At 39.0% G+C, this 24,908-nt stretch overlaps 1 protein-coding gene across 3 annotated transcripts in view; it reads left to right on the forward strand.

Moving 5' to 3' along the window:
• HYDIN (HYDIN axonemal central pair apparatus protein) overlaps positions 1 to 24,908 on the forward strand; it is a 312,800-nt gene that overhangs the window by 79,008 nt on the left and 208,884 nt on the right. For all 3 annotated transcript variants that reach the window (XM_088027478.1, XM_028090615.2, XM_088027479.1), the window contains exons 10-12: positions 13,609 to 13,727; positions 18,566 to 18,789; positions 22,122 to 22,189. In XM_088027478.1, the coding sequence (XP_087883604.1) occupies positions 13,609 to 13,727; positions 18,566 to 18,789; positions 22,122 to 22,189 (411 nt within the window). The remainder of the gene's footprint in view (positions 1 to 13,608; positions 13,728 to 18,565; positions 18,790 to 22,121; positions 22,190 to 24,908) is intronic.

Here is a 24,908-nt window from a genome sequence, read left to right on the forward strand (position 1 = left end):
AAGGTTAAAGACATTGTGCCAACTTTATGGTAAAAGTCCAGAAGTCTGAAGTCACCTAATTCACATTCCTTGATGGGTGGCCTGTTACTTCTCTCTCAATATTTTCTAGAGTTTTCTTTTTGTACTTGAGGTCTGAAATGTCATGAAGCCATGTCCAAGAGTGAGTTTTCTAATTCATCCTCCTCAGCTTTCTGTGGGCCATTAGAGTCTGCTTAACTCGTGTGTTACTTCAGCTCTGGGAAATTGTATTTTTTTTTTATGTACTCTCCTCCATTATTTTTCATTTTATTCTTCTGGAAATCTTAACAGTCCGATGTTAGACCTACAGGATTGATCATCTGTTCTCAAAGAATCAGATTTTAATCAAACATGAGTAATAAATGACATTAAATGCCATTTAATGCTATTAAATAAAGAGAAATATTTATTTGTTAGAAAATTCCAAGGTAGCAAGTATCATGCAGTCACAGGGATCCTTCCAATGCCTTCTGGTCCGTGGTTGTCCTTTGTTTATAAGAATGAGAAAATGGGTTGAATTTTCAGAGTAAGTAGTGCTACTCACCTGTGCTGTGTAATGTGTGTGTCTCCCAGGATTTACAGCTGTGGTGGCTATTTTAATAATAAAATATTAAATGGTGAGAGAGAGTAGTAAGAGTGCATGATCACTAGTAGCTTCAAGTGCAAAAATCCCACTATTCTGCTCTACCTAGCATAGTCACTTTTCTCTGTTTATCAAGATCAGGGAGTCTAAGAACAGTGCAGAAAGATGGGCTGCATAAGTCAAGACTGTGCTGCCCTCCTCCTCCTCCAAGTATGTGTGTCCCTTTCTGACGATGTTTCCCTCACCTTCCCTGAAAGTAACCACCACTTTGATTTTTATGATAGTTATTTTTTTTATTTGTTTTCAGGTATAAGTTCACTGCTATGTGTTCATGTCTAAGCAAAATAGTATAGTTTTGCTGGTTTAAAAATTTATATATTGAAATTATACTCTATGTCTTCTACTGTTAGCACTGGGAAGATGAAGCCACTCAGTAAGCATTGATTAAATGGATGAGCAAATAAGTGAACAGATGAATGAATGAGTGAATGAATCCTAGTTTGATCTGGTCTCTTCCTTGCCCATGAATGCAGTATTCTCAAGATGGTCCCAGAATGAATGCAGGATGGACTAGGAGTTTTGGGATTGACAAAAATCTGTTTCCACACTTCGCACCAGCATCATCTGCCCCAGACTTCTTAATGGGTCTGGAAGAAATGTTGGTACAGCAGTGTTCAGACACAGGCTGGAAATGCTCCAGTGGCCCCATGCCACAGGTGGCGGGACCTCCCTCCCATCTATGACTCCCCCGGGATGTCGTGCTTGGTCATGTTCCAGGGGGTTGGCTGCTCTCCAGGAGGTTCCCAAACATTACATAACTAGTTGTATTCAGCTATTGTTTTGTTTGCAGTTCTGAATTCTGCCACAGAATTCACATCCTGGATAAACTGAATAGTATAATTTTCCATCTGCATGACATTCTTCTTTATTTTGTTAGTGGTTTATTAAAAGACATGATTGCCAGAGAAGGGCTTTGTTTACATTGTAATTCCATATTATCTTCCTTGTAAATTCCATGTAATTCCATGTCTTTTCAAGGGCTGGTGATGATTCCTTAGTATTATCTTCAAAGAGTTGGTAAAACCTCCTGGTTTTAGGTCACTAAGAAATGCTTCTTAGGCAGATAGAAAAAGCCCTTTCCCTTGTTTTGTTTTGTTTTTTGCTTTTGTTTTTTAATATACTTTGAGCATGTAGAAGCAAATACATACAGCTAAGCTTCCCCCTCATGCCTTTTTTACATAAATGATAGCATACTTTACACAGTGATTCTGACACTACTTTTTAAATATTTCTTGCAGATTATTCCATTAACACTAAATAAAAAGAGTCATTCTTTTTCATGGTCATATAGGAATCCTTTGTATTTACATACTGTAGTTTAATTTTTAACCATTTGTCACTAAGAAATAGGACATAGAGCCACCAATGTGCATACAATATACTGTGGCGGGTAGAGTAACAGCTTCCCAAGGATGTCCATGCCCTAATCCCCAGAGCCTATGAATATATTACCGTGCATGTGTTACATTACCTGACAAAAGGAAATTAGGGCAGAAAATGGAATTTAGGTTATTTATGAACTGACCTTACCAAAGGGAGATTAACCTGGATTATGTGAGTGGCTCAGTAGATAATCACAAAGATCCTTAAATGTCAAAGAGGGAGGCACTAGAATCAGTCTCAGTGTCACAATGATATGATACAAGAAAGACTCAACCAGCCATTTCTGGCTTTGAAGAGAAAGGGCCGAGGGATGTGGTCAGCCTCTAGAAACTGGAAAAGGCAAGAAAATGGGTTTTCCCTCAGAGCCTCCAGAAGGAAACGCAACTCTGACAGCACCTTGGTTTTAGTTCAGTAAGACCCATCTTAGATTTCTGACCTCTATAATTTTTAAGATAATAAACTTATAGGTTAGGCATTTAGTTCATGGTGACCAGTCTCAGCAGCAACAGGGAACTAATACACATACATATATATTGTAATTACAAGACAAATATTATGTAACTGCTACCAAAATCCATAATAGAACATTTCCAGCCCTGAGAAGGTGTGTCTTTCCCAGTCACATTCCCCTCACCCGAACCTCCCCCTGAAATAATCACCATTCTGTCCTTTATGGTCATTATTTCATTTATAGTTTTTACCCCAAGGTATGTGCACATAAACAATGCAATTTGGTACTGCCTATTTTTGAAACATACATAATTGGAATCAATCTGCCTGTCTCATCCGTGTTGTTGCTTATAGCCCTGGTTGTATTTCACTTCCATTGTTGTATAGTGTTCCATCCTGGGAATATGGGTTCAGAGACAGGAAGTAGCAGGAAAGGCCAATGTCATTGGTCTTGAAGGAGGCCTCCTGACACACATGAAATTTAACCCACATCTCCAGCTGCAACTTTTTTTTCTTTTGAAAGCTTTTATATCTAGGCACCATGAGTACAAAGATGTACAAAACCAGAATTCCTGTCCTCAGAAAGCATAGCAGTGAGAGGAGGATATAAACCAACAATTATATTGCAGTGCTATCCAGTGAACGAGTGCATAATAGAAGAGGGTACGGGACACATAGTTCAGTCTGGGGTTTTCAGGGAAGGCTCCCCAGTGAAAGTGACCCTTTTGAAGTGTTCATTAGTCAAGTAAAAAAAGGCTGTGGGGCTGGGAACCCTTTGTGCAAGTAGATGGCAGGAGCATGAAATGGCAAAGAATTGCAAATTCTTAGCCTGTGGCTGCCGGAGAGACAGAGACTGGGAGGGGAGAGGTGGGGGCAGGAGATGGAGCTGGAGGAGTAGGTAGCTCAGGGGAGGGCTGCCCTTAACTGCTGGACTAAGAACCTTGGAATTCCTTCTGACTGCCCTGGGGAATCAGGGAAGGGCTCTAAGCAAGGGAGGGACATGCTTGGATCTGAGCACAGGAAATATAACATCACTAAAAATCTTTTCGGTTCATCTGAAACTGAAATTTTTTCTTCATTGAAATTTTCAGATTTTCTTAGAAGCAGTTAAACGGTATGTTAGATATTTATAAAGACTTGCTGATGGTCTGCTCTGTGGCTTGAAACTGACTTTTTATCTATCTTGACTTTCCAGTGTAATGTGGAAATTCTTAATCTAATCATGAAGATTACCTTTAAAAAAAAAAACTCAACGGGAAACCGCACATATTTGGTTTGGATCACCATATGGGAACTTCAAAGGAAGCAACACTTTCTGATTTAAACTGTGAAATATATTGCTAGATAACATCGTTAGTGGGTGCCTCAGAGTCAAATGTGAAAAAGCAGCATGGTAGAAAGGATACCAGATGTACCTGCTTCCTTTCAGGACCCAATTAAAATGAAACTAGAGTGTCCATTTTCATTCTGTCCATCACAAGTAGCATCTGAATTGTTAGCACAATTTAGAGCTTTTGATCTTTATCCCAATTGCACTAAAGAAGGGACACTCAGGAGAGAGAAATGTTGAAAACGTTTCTGAGTTTTCAGAGTAGTAAGTGAGAAATGCTTTACATATTTGTAAGGTTTCTTCCTCAAAACTCATCAGACTGCCACCTAATAATAATATAAGTAAGGTTTCTTAGTCCTATGAATAAGAAATTATTTTCTTGATCAACTACACTATTTACTTTAAGTTATATGTTCAATTATCAAATATTTCAAACATAAAGAACACACGGAATAATATCTAAGTATCTATGTATGCATACCCAGGTTTAGGAAAACTTGAACAAATGGAAAGGTCTGTTGATGTTTTTGGTCAGGAAGATCAACATCATAAATAGGTCAGTTCTCCTTGTAAATATAATGTGATCCCAATGGTAATAGCAAGGTTTTTTCTTTTTTTTTTTTAGTTAGGTTGATTCCAAAGTTGTTATGGAGGAAATAAATGAACTAGAATTGCTTAGAAAATTTAGAAAAACAAGAATAATGTGGGAGGACTGGCCCCACCATATGTTAAAACTTATTTAAAAGCTATAATAAGTACAATTGGATGGTTCTGGAACATGAAAAGAAAATAGCTATTGAATCAATATTCATTCTTTTCATCTTTACTGATCAGCAGCAGCAGCAGTAGCAGCATGCCCTAATGCCCTAAACCCCCAAGCCCTATTTCCCAATGTCCTTGGTATGTGAGCAGAATAAAAGCCCTAATTTCTTTAAACTACTTTGTTCATCTTTTGCTGTATAACAGACCACCCTAAATTTAGTGGCTTAACACAACCGGCAGCCATTTATTTTGCTCCCAGATCTGTAGTTTGGTCAGGATTCCTCAAGGACAGCTCCTCTTTGCTCTACCTGGGGACAGCTGGACAGGCCAGAAGGTGAAGGCTGCTGTCATTTTACAGCTCACCCACCTACATGTCTAGCAGTTAATCCTGGCTGTTGGCAGGGACCTCACCAGGTTCTGCTTGCTGGAACCCCTATCCATGGCCTCTCCATGAGGCTTCTTGCTTCCGCATAGCATGGACAACGGACCAGATTGTTGATGTGGAAATCTAGTGCAGTGCGATTGCTATTTAAGTTACCTGTCTTCTGTATCAGACTGATATCCAGAATTACTTCACGCTTTGATGTTCTACAGTTTCATTGTGATGGATTTGCCTTGTTTGTTCTACTTAGGTACTTGATCTGCTTCTTCAGTCTAAGCATCTTCCTCACTCCTGGGATTTCTCAGCATTTGTCTCCAATATTTTTTTCTCTCATAATCTCAGGTTTCTCTTTCTGGAAATTCTTTCAGATATATGTCTTTCCCATGGAATCACCATGTCTTCTAACCTCTACTTTGCCTTTTTTATTTCTTTGTTTCTCTTTGATACATCCCGGGTATTTTTCTAAGATCTTTCTCTCAGTTGGCTAATTCTTTAGCTTTTTCTACTCTTTGGCATTCATCTATTCAGTTTTTAATTCCATCAACTTGGTTTTTCAGTTTTAGAAGTTCTGTATGATTTTAATACTTTCATTTTTGTCTCCTTCACTATGGTTTCTATTTCTTTATTTGCCTCTTGGAAAATTTTAAGAATACAATGTCAGAGTTTCTTTAAGAGTTTTCTATTATCTCAAACTCTTGGGGTACTAATTTGCATGTTTATGGTAAATACTTTCCCCATACTGGATTGTTTCTTCAGATGGCTTGAAATGTTTGTATTGTAAGGCCATCTCTAGCACGTTTGTGGACTGAATATTTGAGTTCTCCCAAAATTCATATGTTGAAACTTAATCCTCCGTGTGATGTTTTTGGGAGGTGGGGGACCTTTGGAGGGTGATTAGGTAGTGAGGGCAGAGCCCTCATGAATGGGATTAATGTCCTTATAAAGGAGACCCCAGAGCACTCCCTCGCTCCTTCCTCCGTGGGAGGACATAGAGAGAAGATGGCTCTCACCAGACACTGAATCTGCTGCCACCTTGATCTTGGACTCTCCAGCTTCCAGAACTGTGAAAAATAAACATTTGTTGTTTAAGCCACCCAGTGTCTGGTATTTGTTAGAGAAGCCCAAACAGACTAAGACAGCATGGGAGTATTCCTTCAGAGCAGTTTTTCAGGATCCTACAACTATTATTTTCTCAGCTTCTGACTCTTTCACCTATCGTATAGGGTAAATTTGGATCCCATATCTGTACCTGGGACTTCGATTCCTCATAGGAACCTCTTTCCCCTATTGAGAGATCTAGGTAGAGGACAATTTTCCTTACTACTTCCCTAGACCAATAGATAGAATTTTTCTTCTTGTTTCCTTTCCAGAAAAGGTATCCTTTCCAAGGTCCTGGATTCATGCAAGGATCTAAGTTCAGTTCCTTTTTCCCAGAGGGGAGCAAAGCCAAATGTCCTCTTTTTGTGAGGGTGTTAAAACTGAAGCCACGAGGGGCGCCTGGGTGGCTCAGATGGTTAAGCGTCATCCTTTGGCTTAGGTCATGATCCCAGGGTCCTGGGATTGAACCCCTCATTGGGCTCCATGCTTGGCGGGGAGTCTGCTTCTCCCTCTCCCTCTACTCTTCCCCCTGCTTGTGCTCTCTTGCTCTCTCTGTCAAATAAATAAATAAAATCTTAAAAAAAACAAACAAACTGAAGCCACTAGACCATAGACCTGTATGATGAACTTTACAAATCTCCAAATTCCCTTGTCATTTCTGTCACCTGGTATTTTCCTTTCTTCCTTTTGAGCTTGGGTAAGTATTAAAAATACATATTTGTCATATTTTTAATAAGCTTTTTTTTATTTGAAATGGAGGAATGGACTGAGTCTGCTCCCTCTGCCATGTTTCGGAAGTTAACATAGTTAACAGTGTTCATGTTTCTTGAGATAACATCCCTAGAGAATCTGCATAGACTTACTCTGCTGATCATTAACAATGGAGATTCTTGGGTTTCATCTATGTTTTATTACATCAAAATCTGTGGACGTTGTACTAGAGAATATCTGTTTTAAATGAAGGCTAAAAAGTGTGTGGCAAGGTTACAGGATACAAGATCCATATAGAGAGAATCAATTTTGTTTCTATACATTGAATAATGGGAAATTGACATTAAAAACAACAACTGGGGAGGGTGTCTACTATGGTGAGCGTTGTGAATTGTGTAAGACTGATGAATCACAGACCTGTACCCCTGAAACAAATAATACATTATATGTTAATAAAAAAATTAAAAATAATAAATAAAACAATAGGGGCACCTGGGTGGCTCAGTCATTGGGCGTCTGCCTTCAGCTCAGGTCATGATCCCGGGGTCCTGGGATGGAGCCCCGTGTCGGGCTCCCTGCTCGGCAGGAAGCCTGCTTCTCCCTCTCCCACTCCCTCTGCTTGTGTTCCCTCTCTCACTGTGTCTCTCTCTGTCAAATAAATAAAATCTTTAAAAAATAAAAAAAAAATCATTTACAATAGTATTAAGAAATCCTAAATACTTAGAGATAAATTTGACAAGAGATGTGTAAGACCTGTACACTGAAAACCACAAAACATTGCTGAGAGAAATTAAAGACCCAAATAAATGGAGAACTATACCTTGTTAAAAAGTGGGTAAATTCAATATCATTAAGGTGTTATTTCTTCCTCACATTTATCTATAGATTCATTGCAATCCAAACAGAAATTCTTGCTGCGTATGGGTGTGTGTGTGTGTGTGTGTGTGTGTGTGTGTGTGTTTGTGTGTGTGCAGGAATTGACAGGCCGATTCTAAAATTCATATGGAAATGCAAAGAGTCTAGAATAGCCAAAACAACTTTGGAAAAGAACAAACCTGGAAGGCTACTGCTACCTGATTTCAAGACAATTTTTAAGCTACGCTAATGAAGATAATCTTGGATAATCTCCCCACCTCAGAAATCTTAACTTAATCACTGCAATATAAGGTAATATTTACTCTTTTGCCATATAGAGTAATATTTACAGGAATTAGGACACCGACCATCTTTGGGCACCATTATTCGGTCTACCACAGACCCTATGCAGTTGCCCAGTTGTTTGGGCTCTATACAGTCTAGTCCATCTTCCCGTATTGACATTCAGCACCTGTTCTGTCATAAATTAAATTCACGTATATGTGTACAGTTATTCTGAGTCCTGTATTGTTTCCTTAGTCATTTTGCACCTTTTGCCCCAATACCACAGTATCTTAATTACAGTAGCTTTATAATAGATCTTAATATATCGGAGGGCAAATCATTCTCATTTATTCTTTTTAAAGAATGTCTTGCTTATTATTGGCCCTTTGATTTTACATTTAAATTTTATAATCAACCTGTCAAATTCCACCAAATTCTGCCTGCCAGCATTTTGTTTTAACAGAACATTGAAATTATAGATACAGATCAGTTGGAGGAAAATTGACAATTTTATGACATGGAGTCTTCCTTTTCAAGAATATATCCTAGTTGTCCATTATTTAGATCTTTGTTAATATCTTTCAATAAAGTTTTATGATTTTCCCCTTGAAGATCTTAAGTATATATTGATGTATTTCTAGGTACTTTATGTTTTTGTTGCTATTACAAATAGTGTCTTAAAAATTAATTTTTTCTGATTGTTGTGGTATGTAGAAATGCACATAAGTCAACAACTATGTTGACTTTTGCATATTGATTTGGTGTAACCATCACTATAAGTCTATCTTATTAATTTAAAAAAATTATTTATAGATTCTTTAGGATTTTCCAGGTAGACAGTCCCAAAATATGTGAATAATGGCAGTTTGTTCTACCTACTTATACTTTCCCCCCTCTTCTTTCTTGTCTTACTGCAAAGGAATGGAGCTCAAGTATAATATTGGACATCTAAGATAGCGGGCAAATTTTTGAAAGCCCCTAGTTATATTTCCTGGAATTTAATGCAATGTGATCTCTTGCATTCAAGGACTTCAGGGCTGTTAAAGGGGGTTCTGTAGTCCATCTCTCTGCTGCTTGTGTGAAACCAAGACACTGTAATCAGAGATAGGAAACTTCCCTATTTCAAAAAACATTTTAATATTTTGCTCTTTTTTGTTTTTAAAGATTATTTATTTATCTATTTGACAGAGGGAGAGAGACAGTGAGAGAGGAAATACAAGCAGGGGGAGGGGAGAGGGAGAAGCAGACTTCCCGCTGAGCAGGGAGCCCGATGCAGGGCTTGATCCCAGGACCCTGGGATCATCACCTGAGCGGAAGGCAGATGCCTAACGACTGAGCCACCCAGGCGCCCCTAATACTTTGCTCTTCTAATAAGGAATCTGTCATTAGAGCTTACTTCACTAAGCTCTTTTGCCAAGACAAGAAAAATCCCTGCTTCATAAATCTTGCAGAAAAGTAGCATTTGTAATGCAACCTTAAAATCTAGACTAACTCTCACAAAGGCAAGCCTGGTTATCTCTTGTATTCCCATTCTATCCTGGCTAGCTACAAATAAGACAATCTCCTTTGAAGTAATTAATAATTCCCAGAGAAACATTGGCTCACTGCTTTATTACAACACATCTCCTTATTATTATTATTATTATTAAGGAAGGCAGTCAGGGTAACAGATGGGGAAAGCTTTAAGTGTGACAGTTATAAACAGTCTTGCTGTTTATTCCACAATATATTTGCAATTCTTTCTTTGCTGTTCTGAAAGTTGGATCCCTGTCAAAATACTTTCCTCTTGACCAAGGAATACAAATCATTGTCAATAGAACTCTAAAATAATGGAGTTAAGTTGATGACGTTCTCTGAAAATTTTACTTATATATTAGAGGATTGTCAACACAAACACCTGATCTTCAGAGGGACCTCTTTCCCAGGGATCAGACGGATTAGGGGGAACCCTTTGAATGAATCAGCCGTCCCAAATATTGCTAAGATTGCTCTTGTTTCTTATAATCAAAGTAATACTTGCCTAATGACCACTGTGTTGCCAAGCACTAGAGGGGGACACAGAGACAGTTACTCCTGACTTTAAAAAGGCAGGCATAGAGAGAAAGCATTAAAAATACAGAAGTTGGGGGCACCTGGGTGGCTCAGTCGTTAAGCGTCTGCCTTCAGCTCAGGTCATGGTCCCAGGGTCCTGGGATCGAGCCCCGGATCGGGGTCCCTGCTCCGTAGGAAGCCTGCTTCTCCCTCTCCCACTCCCCCTGCTTGTGTTCCTGCTTTCACTCTCTCTCTCCCTGTCAAATGAATAAACAAAATCTTTAAAAAGAAAAAAAAATACAGAAGTTAAATAGCAACAAAAGACTGGAACATAAGTGCCACAAGTCATTATAATGATAATAATATAAGTTAGAAATATGATTTAGTTGTTCAAAGCACATTTGCTATCATACTAAATATTACATCCGGGATGCCTGGGTGGCTCAGTCAGTTAAGCATCTGCCTGCGGCTCGGATCATGATCCCAGGGTCCTGGGATTGAGTCCTACATCAGGCTCCTTGCTCGGCAGGGAGCCTGCTTCTCCCTCTAACCCTCCCCCCTCTCATATACTCTCTCTCTCTCTCATTCTTGCTCTCTCAAATAAATAAATAAATCTTTAAAAAAAATTTAAATGGTGTAAATTTAAGGATAAACTATCAAATGATCAAAGATTTTCAAAAATGACAGTATCCCCACTGTCAGGGAGGGTGTGGAGAAATAGAAACCTTTAAATACTGTTGGTGTTTGTGTGCAAATTCCTACAGCCATTCTGGAGGGCAAATATGGCCATAGCTATCAGAATGTCAGATGTGCATCTCTTGGTTCTGGCAATTCTATTTCCATTAATGGTGGGCTAGACAATTTGGATTCTCTCTCCCCCACCCTCCCATCTTCCTCTAAAAGCAACTAGAGGAGCAAGCCAAAATTTTTTCAAAGCCTTTTGAAGGCAAAAGAGACCTACAGAAGAGTGAAGAATTATAGGGCCAAGATCCAAGAGAAGAAGGAAACCAAGACAATCAGACTGTGGGGGCCACTTTATCCTTAGCAATATCACCTTTTTGGTAGATTCTACAGAGAAGATGAAAAGTTAAGTAGAGTTAGGGAAGAAACATAGAAGTTCATGGGATGCCCAAGGAGAAAGGGCTCTAGTAACCTTCCAAACTTTAGGATGAGACCCAGTGAAGTAAGAACTAGAAATGCACCAATCCTCACAATGACTGAAGCTCAGCTTTGGCTTCTTTTTTAATTATCAATTTGATTACAACAGTTCCTCTTCACTGGCGTTCCAGGAGATAATATCCAATGTTCTAAGGCATCATTTATGTATGAGGAATTAACATCTTCTTTATATCTAGGATAGTACTAGCTATATACCCTTCTTGGGAAAATTGAGAAGATAGTCACTCAAATGACCTGGTACAGGGCTTAATTCTCTCCCAGAATCTTAGCTGAGAGTGGTAAGAATAGGGAATCCTAATGCCCCCTAGTCACCAGCCAGAAGCTAGAGGAAGATGATGTCTTCTCAGGGCTTCAAATGACCACTCCAGGTTTTATATACACTGACCAGCACTCAGTCAAAAATAACCATGCACATGAGGAGACAACACAGTCTGATAGAACACCACAATAAACAACAGAAACGCCACAGAGAGCCAGAAAATAGAATTATTTGACAGATTTTTTTAAATGTTGAAAAGATTTTCTGTGTTCTTTATTTTTTTAATTTTATTATGTTATGTTAATCACCATACAGCACATCATTAGTTTCTGATGGAGTGTTCCATGATTCAGTGTTCTTTAAAAAAAAGATTGAGCAGAGGCCTGGAAACTCTAAAAAATTTGATGGGAAGTCTGGAACTGAAAAGTTATAATGACAAAATTTTTTTTTTTAAGATTTTATTTATTTATTTGACAGAGAGAGACACAGCGAGAGCAGGAACGCAAGCAGGGGGAGTGGGAGAGGGAGAAGCAGGCTTCCCGCAGAGCAGGGAGCCCGATGTGGGACTCGATCCCAGGACCCTGGGACCATGACCTGAGCCAAAGGCAGACGCTTAACGACTGAGCCACCCAGGCACCCAAAGTTATAATGACAAATTAAGAACTTAGTAGAACTGAATAGCCTCTTGTATGGCCAGAGATAAATCTTACAAACTGGAAATTAAACAAATCTAAAGAAAATACTCATACTGAAGCATACAGAGACAAAATATAGAAAAGAGCATCAGAGCTGAAGAGGATGTAGCAAAAGTTTATCTATCCGGATGGAAAGAAGTGAGAAAATGGAGCAAGGCAATATTTGCAAACACAATGAATGAACATTTTCCAAAAACTGATGAGTGGCATTCATCTATGTATTCAAGAACTGCTACAAAGCCCAGGAACGATACATGCAAACCACACCTGGGAACATCATAGTAAAACTGCTGAAAACCAACCAAAAAGAAAATCTTAATGCAGTCAGAGAAAAAGACATATTACCTCAAATGAACAATAAGACAATAAGCTGACTTCTCAATAGAAACCCTGGAAGACAAGAAACAATAGAATATCTTCAAGGTGCTTAAAGAAAATGTAGGAAAATTGTTCATAAATGCATTCAAGGATATTAATTACATTGTAATTTGTTGAATGAAAAGTTGGAAGCCTTTCTCCCTCTGCCCCTCTTCCCTGCTTGCTCACTCTCAAATAAATAAAATCTTAAAAGAAAAGAAAAGAAAAGAAAAGTTGGAAGCCACTTAAATATCCAACAAGAGGGACTGGTTAAAAATGCTTACCTCGTCTTCAGGTGATGGTATGTAAAAACGTTACAGGTATTTTGTTAAGTAAAAAAAAAAAGGCAGGTTACAAAATAATATATAGGATATGCTCTCATTTATATAAAACTTAATATAGTATTTACTATTTAAATATGATTTCATGTGGTATTTTAGTATTTAAATATGATAAAGTATGGAAGGATAGGCACCAAAATACTAATAGTGATCTTTGGGTAATAGAATTATGTGAGAATTTTCCATTTTCTTTATAATATTTTTATAATGACCATGTATTATCAAATGAAGATATCCCATTTTTAAAAAGAAAATGAAACCAATCGATACTTGAAAAGTTGTGTTCTCTGTTCACCCTGGGTCCACTGTGGATGTGCAATCGTGGATATCATTTAGTGGATCCCATTACCTCTACTGAAAGAAAGTCCGCAAAGTAAGGGTCAGGTAAGACTCCTAGACTCAGATCCCTTAATACACTGATCTTCCTAAATCTAGGGAAAATCAGTGAGAACAATGTCCTTTGGAGCCCTATGGTGACTCTCATTTTATAAGAAGCATCAATCAGTGGTCACCCTTCTCTAATTTAGAGAAATTACTTTTTTTTTAAAAAATAAGAAACTTAAGAATACCATTAAGACTGGGTTAAATTTTTAAAATTTTTTTTCTGCTAAAATATCAGCCTAAATTAGAATATAAGCTGCTCCCTAAAGATAAGAAACTACCAGTGTTCCTGTTTCCTAAAGATAAGCTAAATCGTCAGCATTGGTTAAACCGCAGTTCCCTGGGTCCAGTGCAGTACTGTTGATTGCTTACATTGGCAACACGTTGTGCTTAATTTGGGGGTAATGAAGCATCCTTCAGGGTAATAAAATCTGAATTGTTTTTATAGGCCGAGAGATCCGTCTGCCCCTCCGAATCAAAGGGGAAGGAATGGGACCAAAGATTCACTTCAACTTTGAAATGCTGGACGTTGGAAAAGTTTTCACTGGATCCGTACATTGTTATGAGGTAAGCACTAGAATTGTTCATTGAGACTCAAATAGTACTTAGCTCTTTAGGTTTATTTTATTTTGTGTATGTGTATATTGATAGAAAATGTATCGAATCACATCCATTTGCTATTACTCACACTCAGACTGTGGAATGATCTGGCTTTTCCTTACTTCCTAGCCTTGTTGAAGGTTTCCCCTCGAAGTTTCCTCAAGGCATACTTTAATTGGTTTTATTCTCATCATCTTATGGATTGCAAAGGGGAAAATCATAATCTTCTCCCCACCCATTTAATGCTTGCTCTCTGACAACATAAATCCTACAGACCAGAAGACAGAAACTTTCACATTTTCCAGAATGCCCTAATGAGGACAGCTGTTTTCATACTTCAGCATTTTCTCTGAATGCACTAGTCTCCAATCCATGATTAAAAACCAGTCATTGTACTTTCTGGAACTCTCTGTTTGAAACTTCCCTGCTTTGTCTTTCCAATTAGATAGAAAATGATCCTTTTACAAGATGTAATCATGGGTTCTTCAGGATCAAAATTACTGCATTGTCACCTCACCACTAACTTTGTATCTAGGGTACTTTTTTTTTTTACATTATATCAAATTATAACCATCGAAACTTTATTTTACAAATATTCATAAACTTTAAATGTTTGTATTTCTCTAAATGTTATTACTCCATTTAAAAAGCAATTATTTAATGAGTGACAAATAGGTGTCAGGTTCCATGCTTCCTTGTGTTGTGTACACGTTTATTCACGTGTGACAAAAGCGGGAAAGGCAGGTTTTATTGTACCTGCTCTACAAATGAACAAGAAGAGGCAGAGAGTGGTTAATACCATCAACAACATCATCCTTCATGTATGTTGAGCACAATACCAGTACTTTTACATTCATTAGTTTGGTCCTCACTAACCCCTAGGGAGTAGGTGCAATGACTATTCCCATTTTATAGCCAAGGAAGCTGGCACTTAAGAGAAATTTTACTAGTTAAGGTAATGCTAGATATTGTAACAAATACAAAGATCTATACTCTCTCAGACATGACAAGTCTGTTTCGTTGCTCACATAAAGTCTCAAGCAAGGTTACCTCTCAGCCGACAGCTCTCTGCAGAGCATCGGGCCCCTGGCTCCTTCCAGCTCATAGCTCTGCCCCCCCACCGTGTGGCCTGCAGGATTGCAGCCTCACATGTGTCCACGCAGGTGGAAGGGGAAAGAGCAGGGAGAGATGCACTCGGAAGACCTTTTTTAAGAGCTGGCCCTATAGGTGACACACACCACTTTTATTCACATCCCATCAGCTGTGCATCCCTGCAAGAGTAGCTGGGAAATGCAGTCTAGTTGTGAGCACAGGAGAAAGAGGAAGTGTGTTCAGTAAACAGCAAACCTGACTCTGCTACGTTGGTTAAGTAACTTGGCAAGGTCGTTCAGCTAGTAAATGTGAGCGAGCACTGGGTTACTGGGGCCCTGTATCCTGGGAAGAAAAGGCTTTTTGCTGCCCTTTCAATCCCGGGGCTCTCACCATGAGCAAATCCAGCCTATAAGCCAGCTCAGCTCTCAGCCTAACCTCAGCATGGGAGGCAGATGCTTGGTTGCTGCTGAGAGCTTCCTACGGTGCGGTTTATCCCCACATTCACTAAAGTACCTGTGGCCTCAGTGGGATGGTGTGAAAGGTAAATAGAGATGTTAATGTCATAATGAGATGGAATATACATAAGAACACGATTTAAATGAAGAAACGAGTCACATGTCTGTCATGAACTGAAATACGGCATATAGCTACTATGTTGCATTGTCTTTTGCATTTTGAAAAAAGAGTCGCTTTGGGAGGAAAAAAATGTGCAATGCTTCTTATGAAGTTCACATTCTGTCCGTAATTTATCCAGGGTGAATTTCCCTCATATCTCACAGACTGTGTCTTGTGGATGCCACATCAGAAAAGGACCTTTAGTTCTGATGCAAAATGGTTAAGTTTTCCGTGAGTGTAATAATAATTTCTTATCAATTTAACCAAAGTGTATTTGAGGCCACCACTTCCCACCCTCCTAGATTTGACCAGTAAAGTAAAGCTCAGCCAGCTAAGTAAGTGTTAGATGAGGTGCTGCATCAGAATGGACAGTTTTGAGCGCTGCGCATTGGCAGAGAAGGACATGGTAAGGTGCTTCTTACAGGAATATTTTGCACTCTCTGCGTATTTAGTGCTGATGCCTCATTGCATCTCCCTTTCAATTTATTATGTTACCTCCTTGAGACGAATTTGAATAACTAGCTGTTGCCCTTAGTCATTGCTGAGCTTAGCAAACATGTAAAAAGTAAACCACAGCTCCAAGAGTGTACACTATTCCCCAGTGTAATTAGAAGGCAAACAAGGTGAAGCTCTAGTATAAATTTTCTTCTCCCCAAGGAATTGGACTGCAAGGGTAAGGTAATCAAAGGTCTCAGAATTTCATCCCAAATGACTTGCTGGATTCTGCATACACATGAACGTGCTTCTTTCCCAGGGGGAGAGGAATGACATGCATGTTCTCGAACATGGAAGACCTGGTGCCTTGTACAAAATCTGGGTAAAATATTGCTGTTAACCAAAACATAAAAAGGCAATCCTGCATCTCCTTAGAGAGAAAAACAATTCCCTTTGAATGGAATTCCCTTTGAATTACCACTAACACCTTTGAGTTGCCTTTAAGTTACCACTAACGTGTGTCAGTCACTTCTTCAGCACAGGCACATTTCAAACCCCTTCTGTGTGGCACTGAGAAAATAGCCAGCAATTGCTGTTGTTTATGGCCCTCTTTGTGAGGCACTCTATTCTAAGAGTTACATAAATTAATTTCGTCTTCACAGCAATCTGAGAAGTTAGTGCTACTTACACTTTATAGATGGAGAAACTGGGGCACAGAGAAACAAAGCAGGTTTCCCAAGGTCACACAGTTTGGAAGTCACTGGTAAAACTGGGAATTGAGCCCAGGCAATTTGGCTTCTGAGTCCCTAGCCATAATCACTTCCTACATGGTCTGTTTAAAAGGAATGAAGGGTGAAGCATGAATTCTGTGACCAGGAAACTTAAAACTGAGTGAGGGGGATGGAAAATGAATGTAAAAAGATGAATAAAATATCAAGCAACAATTAGTTAGGTATCTCTCTTGGAGCATCATCCATCTTCTCTTGGAAAAAGTGGTGGTTTTCCTCTGCAAAGGCCCCTGACTCTATTCTACACATGCTCTTGATTCCTTCTTCTTTGCTTCTCGGGAGGCAACTTGAGCTGGTGAACACCCCACATCCACCCAGACCCCATTCCCTTGGTTACCTAGCCCTCTTCTCTTACTACAACAAACATGTGGGCTGGGTACTGAGTATGCATGATTGCATTTAATATAAATATACTGGGTCTCCTCTGCCATACTTCCCACAGCTTTGCCGCCCCCACTCTCGCTCCTCACCTCTTATCCTCTCAAAACAGGAATCTCAAATAATCAACCACTATTTCCTCTGTACTCACTCGCTCCCTAAACATTTGGACTCTGGATTCTGCAGTCACACTCTATTGGAGTCCTTTCTTCTCCAAGGCAGGGATGTCTTTTAATTAAAAAAAAATCTGGGGGCGCCTGGGTTGCTCAGTTGTTAAGTGTCTACCTTTGGCTCAGGTCATGATCTCAGGGTCCTGGGATCGAGCCCCACATTGGGCTCCCTGCTTGGCGGGAGGCCTGCTTCTCCCTCTCCCACTCTCCCTGCTTGTGTTCCTTCTCTCACTGTGTCTCTCTCTGTCAAATAAATGAATAAAATCTTTAAAAAAAAATCTGTAACATTTTCTTAGAGTTTATTCCCGGTCAGCTCTGTCCACATTCAACCCCTTCTGGAAATTCTCTTCCCTCGGCTTCTTCTAGGTTCCTGACATTGCCCCCATACCTTTCTGTACATTTCTTCCTGATCTCCTGTGCTCTTTCTCTTCGGTGCTTTGAGTGCAGGTCAAAGGCAGTATGTAAATAGAAGAACGTGCTGTGCACCTGTTCAGGTGTAAGCATTGGCAAGGAATAGAGACTGTCTTAGAAGCCCAGGAACAGAGCTGATTGGTTAAAGCACAAGCTCTTCCGACAGGCACCATGGGAGGTGGGAGCAGGAGCGATGGATTGAGCCAGGTGTGGACAACTCTGAATGCCAGGCATGAACTTTTTACATACACATACCTACTGTGCAAGCAAATATGGGCCTATGGTGTATAGGAATAAAACTTTGCTATAGTAAAACAGTTGCTTACACAAGCATCCCCAAGCAATAGAGTTGTATCCATGCAATAGAGTTTGAGGTGACAGTATCCCAATAGAATGAAATCTAATAGCACAACAAAGAGAATCCTTGTCATCTGGAATCCACAGTGATGTCTCGTTCACATTCTCCAGGCACATTATAAACAGAGGCTTAGGTAATTCTTGCTCCTCTATTCTGACTTCTTATTTTTCAGTATGTCACTTGTTCTCAACCTTCTCATGCATATAAGATAAATACCTATCTTCCCTCAGTTACCCTACAGAGTATCAGGAAAAGGCATTTTAAGGCCTCTTTTCAGTAGATGTAATTACAATCAGTATTTAGAATATGACTATAGTACATGTGACAACTCTGTTCCAAAGAGGATACTAAAAACACAAAATTACTTCTGCATTGGGTTTCTTATCTTCAAACCCTCAAGGTGGAAGACTGTTCATTTCTCCCCTGGAGTTTGTCTCTGGCTTTAATTCCTGCAGCTCTCTCTCTGGGTTGGTATTAAACAGCACAGCCACGTGCTTATGTGAAAATAAATCAGATGTTCATGCTCTGTCTTGCATTCTTGGCTTTTTATTGATACAGGCAATACTATCCAACAAAGGCAGCATTGATGCCCTCTTCAACGTGATCCCTCCAACTTCGGCTTTGGGGGCCTGCTTTGTTTTCAGCCCCACGGAAGGCATCATCGAACCAAATGGAGTCCAGGCAGTCCAGATCTCTTTCAGTTCTGCCATTTTGGGGCACTTTGAAGAAGTGTTCCTGGTCAATGTCAATGGGTCCCCTGAGCCTGTGAAATTGACCATTAGGTAAGATATTATCTATAACTAATGTGGAAGCTAACTGAAGCTTTTATCTACTGCTTTCTTAAACTTCAAAACCAGATCGTGTCTTGGATGTCCATAACTCTCTTTGTTAGTAGGAATACATCAAAATAATGGAGTGTTTTAAATTTCCACCAGCATTTACCTACTGAGCACGTGTAACTTACTATTATAATGTGGATACAGATGCCTTTTGGGGATCTAGTTTTTCTACAAGCTATAGCTTTATAAAATAGGGACTTAAAACATTAAACTAGTTCCTAGTTATACTCTCTTTTTTAGGATATTTAGGGAAAATAAATCATTACAGTAACACCTAGATAAAATCATCTTCTGGACTTGGCTTTAACTTTTATCCCAGTTTCTCTAAACTTTCATCTTTCATTTTTGTTTTAAGTAAAATTTTTAAATGCTCATACCTATAATACCTCCAGGTATCGTAAAGGAGTCTACTTAGAGCATCAGTCATCCTAGGCTAGACATTTGCAGCTTTTGTGCTTGAAGTCCTTTGATGGCTTCTCCAGCTGTTTGTGATGATTGAAAGTCATTAATAGCAGAGTTTGTCCTCAGGTTTTAAAAAGAAGTTTTCTATGACTAACCCATTGGGCAGATCTACAACTTTGGTTCCTGGTGCTTAGAGAGATCATGTCTGCAGAACACATCGCAGATCCTCTTTGGATTTTCACAGCACCAGGTTGTTAATTACCATGGCAGTCTCTCTTATTATGGTTACTGCTAGCAGGACCTCCTTCCATCTACAGCTAAGGTCTCCCTTGGGGTCTGGAGATAACATAGACATTGTGGCCTGAAGAATCCTAGGAAAATTTTTGGTCTCATGATAGTTACTGGAAATTCAGAATCTCAAGATAAGCTTAAAGGTTATTACCACTTCTTTCAATTCCTCCACCTACGTGTCCCTGTGATGGAGTGAATTGTGTCCTCCCAAATTTATATATTGAAATTCTAATACCCAGTTAAGAATGGGACTGCACTTAGAGATGGGACGTTTAAAGAAGTAATGAGGTCATATGGGTGGGCCTTAATACAATGTGACTGGTGTCCTTATAAGAACAAGCACACAGGTAGGAAAACACCCTGTAAAGACATAAAAAGAAGATAGCCATCTTCAACCTAGGAGGGAGTCCCTCAGAAGAAACCAACCCTACTGACACATTGATTTTGGACTTCCAGCCCATAGAGCTATGAGGAAATAATTTCTGTTATTTAAGCCACTCAGTCTGTGGTGCTCGGTTATGACAGCCCTAGCAAACGAACACAACCTCTAACAAATAAGGAGAGTGAATGAATGTTTGTGTCTTAGGGCTTCTGTGGCATGGCTGAGACAGACTGCCATAATCCTAAACTTCTTTTTAAGTCTCAAGACTTATCTGAAACATTCAGAAGACATTTATATTTTCTTCCATAATACATCTGTGGTTGTGATAATAGAAAAAAATCAGTGTTGCTTTCTAAATATTTGAGTAACACTGACTCTTCAAGAAGAGGCACCATGCTCATCCTGGCCCACGGTTGACATCTGTCAGTGATAAACAGAACATGAGGAGGACAGGAGTACTTTTTCACATTATGTGAGCTCTAGTTCACCTCCCACCTCAATAACAATTCACATCTCATGACAAGCAATGGAGATGGTTCTCTGGAGAAGCAGGAAGAGCAAACCTGCAAATGCAACCTCCATCTCCCTTTCAGAGATTGTCTGATCCTTGAGGGTCCTTGGTAAACTCCAGCAGACCAGCTCTTCAAAGCCCCAGCTGAATAAGGTATTCCGACTTCCTGACTTCAAGAGATATCGCTCAGAATCATGAGTATCCTCCACAACATCCAGCATCATTGATGGGCCTCCATCCAAAACGGGGAAGACAAAACCTTAAAGCTCTGCTCTTATAAATATTTAAGATAAAAATAATAATCACCCTATCCAAGGGTAAGAATGTATAGGGTATTAAAAGACCATAACTTTACTTTTCATGTAGGAAAAAGGAAAATACTGGCCAAGACAGGCTAATTGTCCTTCAGGTTGAATAAGAAAGCCCATTCCAATTTCATGTGCCCACTCCCTAATTAAGTGCAGCCTAATAATTAATACTGCATTTATTGACACACATACATACACATTGCTACTCTATTAGGAATAAATGTGTATTTTGGATATTCACTTAAACTTTTCTTGAGCACCTCCTACATGCAAGGTTGTATATTAGGTACAGTGACTCACGAATTTGAGTTTGTTGGACATTCCTGTTGCATGACTCCTACTGTCTTAACCTTTGACTCTGTGAATTATTTTTCCAAATTCAGGATGTGATTGCCCATTCTCTCAAATATTCCCCAAACTAACTAAAAAATACAGTAGAAGAAATGATAAGGGAATTAATAGGCTACACTAAGAAAATATCCATTTAACATAAAGGAAGGCAATAATGGAGAAAAAGAGGAATGAAAAGGCATTAAGACATATAAAAAACAAGGAGTAAAGTGTAAGACATGAATCCTACTTTATCAGTAATTACATTAAATGTAAATATATTTAACACTTAAAGGCAGAGATCGGCAGAATGGATTTTTTTAAAAACCCACAAAACACAATACAACTGTATGCTCTTTTAGATCCAAAAATATGAATAAGTTGAAACTAAAAGGGATGGGAAAGGATACACTAGGCAAACAGTAACCAAAAGAAAGCTGTACTAATATCAGACAAAATAGACTTAAAATAAAACGTGTTACTTGAGACAAAGAGGGACATTTTGCAATGACAAGAGTTAAGCCATTAAGGAAATATAACAATTATAAACATATATGCACCTAACATTAGAGCCCCCAGATATGTGAAGGACAAACTGACAGAACCAAAAGGAGAAATGGGAATAGATTAGTGGCTGCTTAGGGCAGGGAATGAGGGATAGAGCATGATAAAGCTATGATATGTATTTATCCACATTAATATTCTGTGCCATTGGTTTGGTGATGTGTCTTCTCTGCTTCATTCATTGGTAGGAATTTGGTGATAAGTTAACTACAGCGTCATTTGCTAAAATCCAGTGGTTCAAGTTTTGAAAGAGAACTCTAAGAACCACTGTGATAGACCATCATCTTGTAGTTTCTTTTAGTGCCAGATTCTATGCTTGACTTAATGCCACTTTCAAGTCCATTGCCTTAACCACTCGGCCACGACTACCTACTGACTTAATGCCAGTTGATGGTTTTTAGGACTTATTGTCTCCCTAGTTCCTGATTGTTACTCTGAATTCACTGGATTCTCTATCCACTCCCCCAATTTGTATTCCTATTTCCAGAGGCTGCGTCATTGGACCTACCTTCCATTTTAATGTTCCTGCTCTGCACTTTGGTGATGTTTCCTTTGGTGAGTATTTTCCATTTGAAGTTAGAAATTGAGTGGAATTACTTTTCTCTCAACATGGAAGGAGGAAGGTTTACAAAGAACCTCTCTTACCATTTTTTTATGGGTAATAGCTAAAAGGGTCTAGAAATGTTCTCTCTTTCCTCTGCAGCAGTGCATTTTGGTGTCATTTCCTAGTTTGTATGTGGAAGTTATAACCCTGTCCTGGGCACTAAGAGCTGTCAGCCTGTGGTCATCCCGGCTTTTCCAGCAGTAGAAAAATGGAAAGCCTTAGGCTTCACACTCCTATCTGAATGTTCTGAAAGCCCTATCTATCTATCTAATCAGATTTAATTTTTTATTCTAGAGAGAGAGCACAAGTCAGGGAGGGGCAGAGGGAGAGGGAGAGAATCTCAAGCAGACTCCACACTGAGCAGGGAGCCCAGTGCCAGGCTCGATCTCACAACCCTGAGATCATGACCTGAGCCGAAAGCAAGAGTCAGATGCTCAACTGACTGCACCCCTCAGGTGCCCACCTGAACACTCTATTTATATGCAGGTTCTGATTCACCAGTCTGGCTACACAGCATCCTGTTCACAGAGATCCTCTCAAGTTTCAAGTGAATTCAGTGGTGGTTTGACTCAGGTGTTCTATCACTCCAAATGGAAGACATCTATATTTTTGTGTTGTCTCCTTGCTCAGTTACTTCCCTGAGTCATTTCCTCCTGTCTCAGCATTTCTAATAATAAAGAATGACGGCATTAGCAGTAAAAGTTTCCATTTATTTGTTCTTGCTTATATTCCAGTCACTGCTAAGTGAATTACATGCAGTACTACATTTAAACCTTTTAGCAATCCTTTGAGGAGATGCTATTTAGGATTCCCATTTTGGAGCTGGAAGAACTGAGCATTTGAACAGTTAAATAACTTCCCATGGTCACACAGCAGTAGCAGAATGAGTATTTCAAATGAGATCTGTCTAAGTCATGTACTGTGAACAGGGGTAATGTTGCCCCCAAAGGGGCAAAAATTGTTTGTTTGGGGTTGAAAAAAAAAAAGCATGATCTAATCAATGTTTGTGGTCCTCCAAAGTTCAGCCCTACCCAACAGAATCTTATTCCTTAGTATTTAATTTTTCTCACTAGGGAGAAATTAATCTAATTTAAATGACATTTAATTAATTGATTTCATTGAAAATTAATTCATCACAGTGGTTCTTTGAGGAGGTGATAATTTAATTTAGAAATTTAAAAATAATTTAGGTAATAATTTGAGAAACCCTACTCTGAATCCATAGTGCACAATCCTTTCCATTTTTCTTTGTTTCCTCCATTTTGATTTTCAGTTCTTTTGCTTTGAGTAGGCCCATCTACTTGGGGAAAAGTTTTCTTTACAAAAATATCTCTTCTTTACAAAAAGCTGATTCATAGAGCCTTTTTCAGTTGCTTTAACATTTAACATTTTCTAACATATAGGAAAATTTATATAAATGGAGTTGAATGTCTCTTTATTACCATAGAATATGAAAATGGCTGGAGAAATTTGTATAAATTTGTAGGGCACGTTTAAGTGATAGAGTTTTTGAAGGAAAGTAAAAGTGACTTACAACTTGAAAATTGTCTGACGGCCAACTAAGACAGACATGCTCTCCAGGGTTACTATGACTGATCCACAATAAGAGGTGAATTACTTACCCAAAGATCTATGCAGTTATCCTCCAAACGGCTCAGCTGAGTCCACAGAGAGGTCTGGATGACTGATGCATGACAGCAGTGTACCCTTCCACAGGCATTTAAATATGAACTCCAACACAGAATATTTGGAAAATGTGCCCTATATCATATTGCCCTGGAGGGAGAAAGCAGAATCTAAATAAGCACCTCAGTCACTCCAAGAAATCTCATACTGATTCACTGTCTAGAATCTGCCCTATTGTTCACTGCTGAAAGGTTAATGTTGGTACTATACCAATGATAAGCCAATTTGTGAGCCCCAAGAATATCTGAATCCAAACATTAAAAAGCATCAAAGCCCCTATTAGTACATTTCAACAAAATAGGGCCAACAGGAAGTGTATATATATATATATGTATATATATATATATGCCCGGAATGCCATTGATTTATTAAAAATGCTGTATTTGATATTGACAAACTCTGGGTAACACAGTGGGTAAAACCATTTATGCATGCTCCAAAGCTAGGTAGGTTTTTTTCCCATTAATGTCTTCCATTTGGTCTGTTCTTATCTCTAAGTATACAGGAAAGGTCATTATTGGGTAATTAATTCATTGTTTCCTAGAGCTATAAAAATACTAATCAACAGCGATTTCTCATGCTTGGTCCAGCTAGAAGTTTTAGTAACTAGCTAAGGTGAAAATTAGAAATAGCTTATTTTTCTTTTGTTGTATAACATCTTATTGAGCCATTTGGTGATAAGGCAGCTAGACAAGAGGCAGGAAGACACTGCAGACACAGGACCCAAGATTCCCCAGGTCTGAGATATGAAACTTAACCCTCCTAAGTCCAACTTCAAAATTCAAGTTTCATTTCTTTTAGTTGGGATGTGGATTCTTTAATCTTCTCTGTAGTGTGGCAGGAAATGTTAACAAAAACATACCTTTTTGCTTGCCAACAGGAAATCTAGGGCTATTTCATTTTCAAAACCAATTGGGTCAGTTAATTCAAGCTACCTGCTGTTCTTCTGGATTCTGCACTGTAAAAGCCAAAGTCAGAGACAAT

This window comes from Eumetopias jubatus, unplaced genomic scaffold (genome assembly GCF_037043125.1).
Source record: "Eumetopias jubatus isolate StellerSeaLion01/CBP00866 unplaced genomic scaffold, mEumJub1_p1.0 scaffold_10, whole genome shotgun sequence".
Classification (NCBI taxonomy): Eukaryota; Metazoa; Chordata; class Mammalia; order Carnivora; family Otariidae; genus Eumetopias; species Eumetopias jubatus.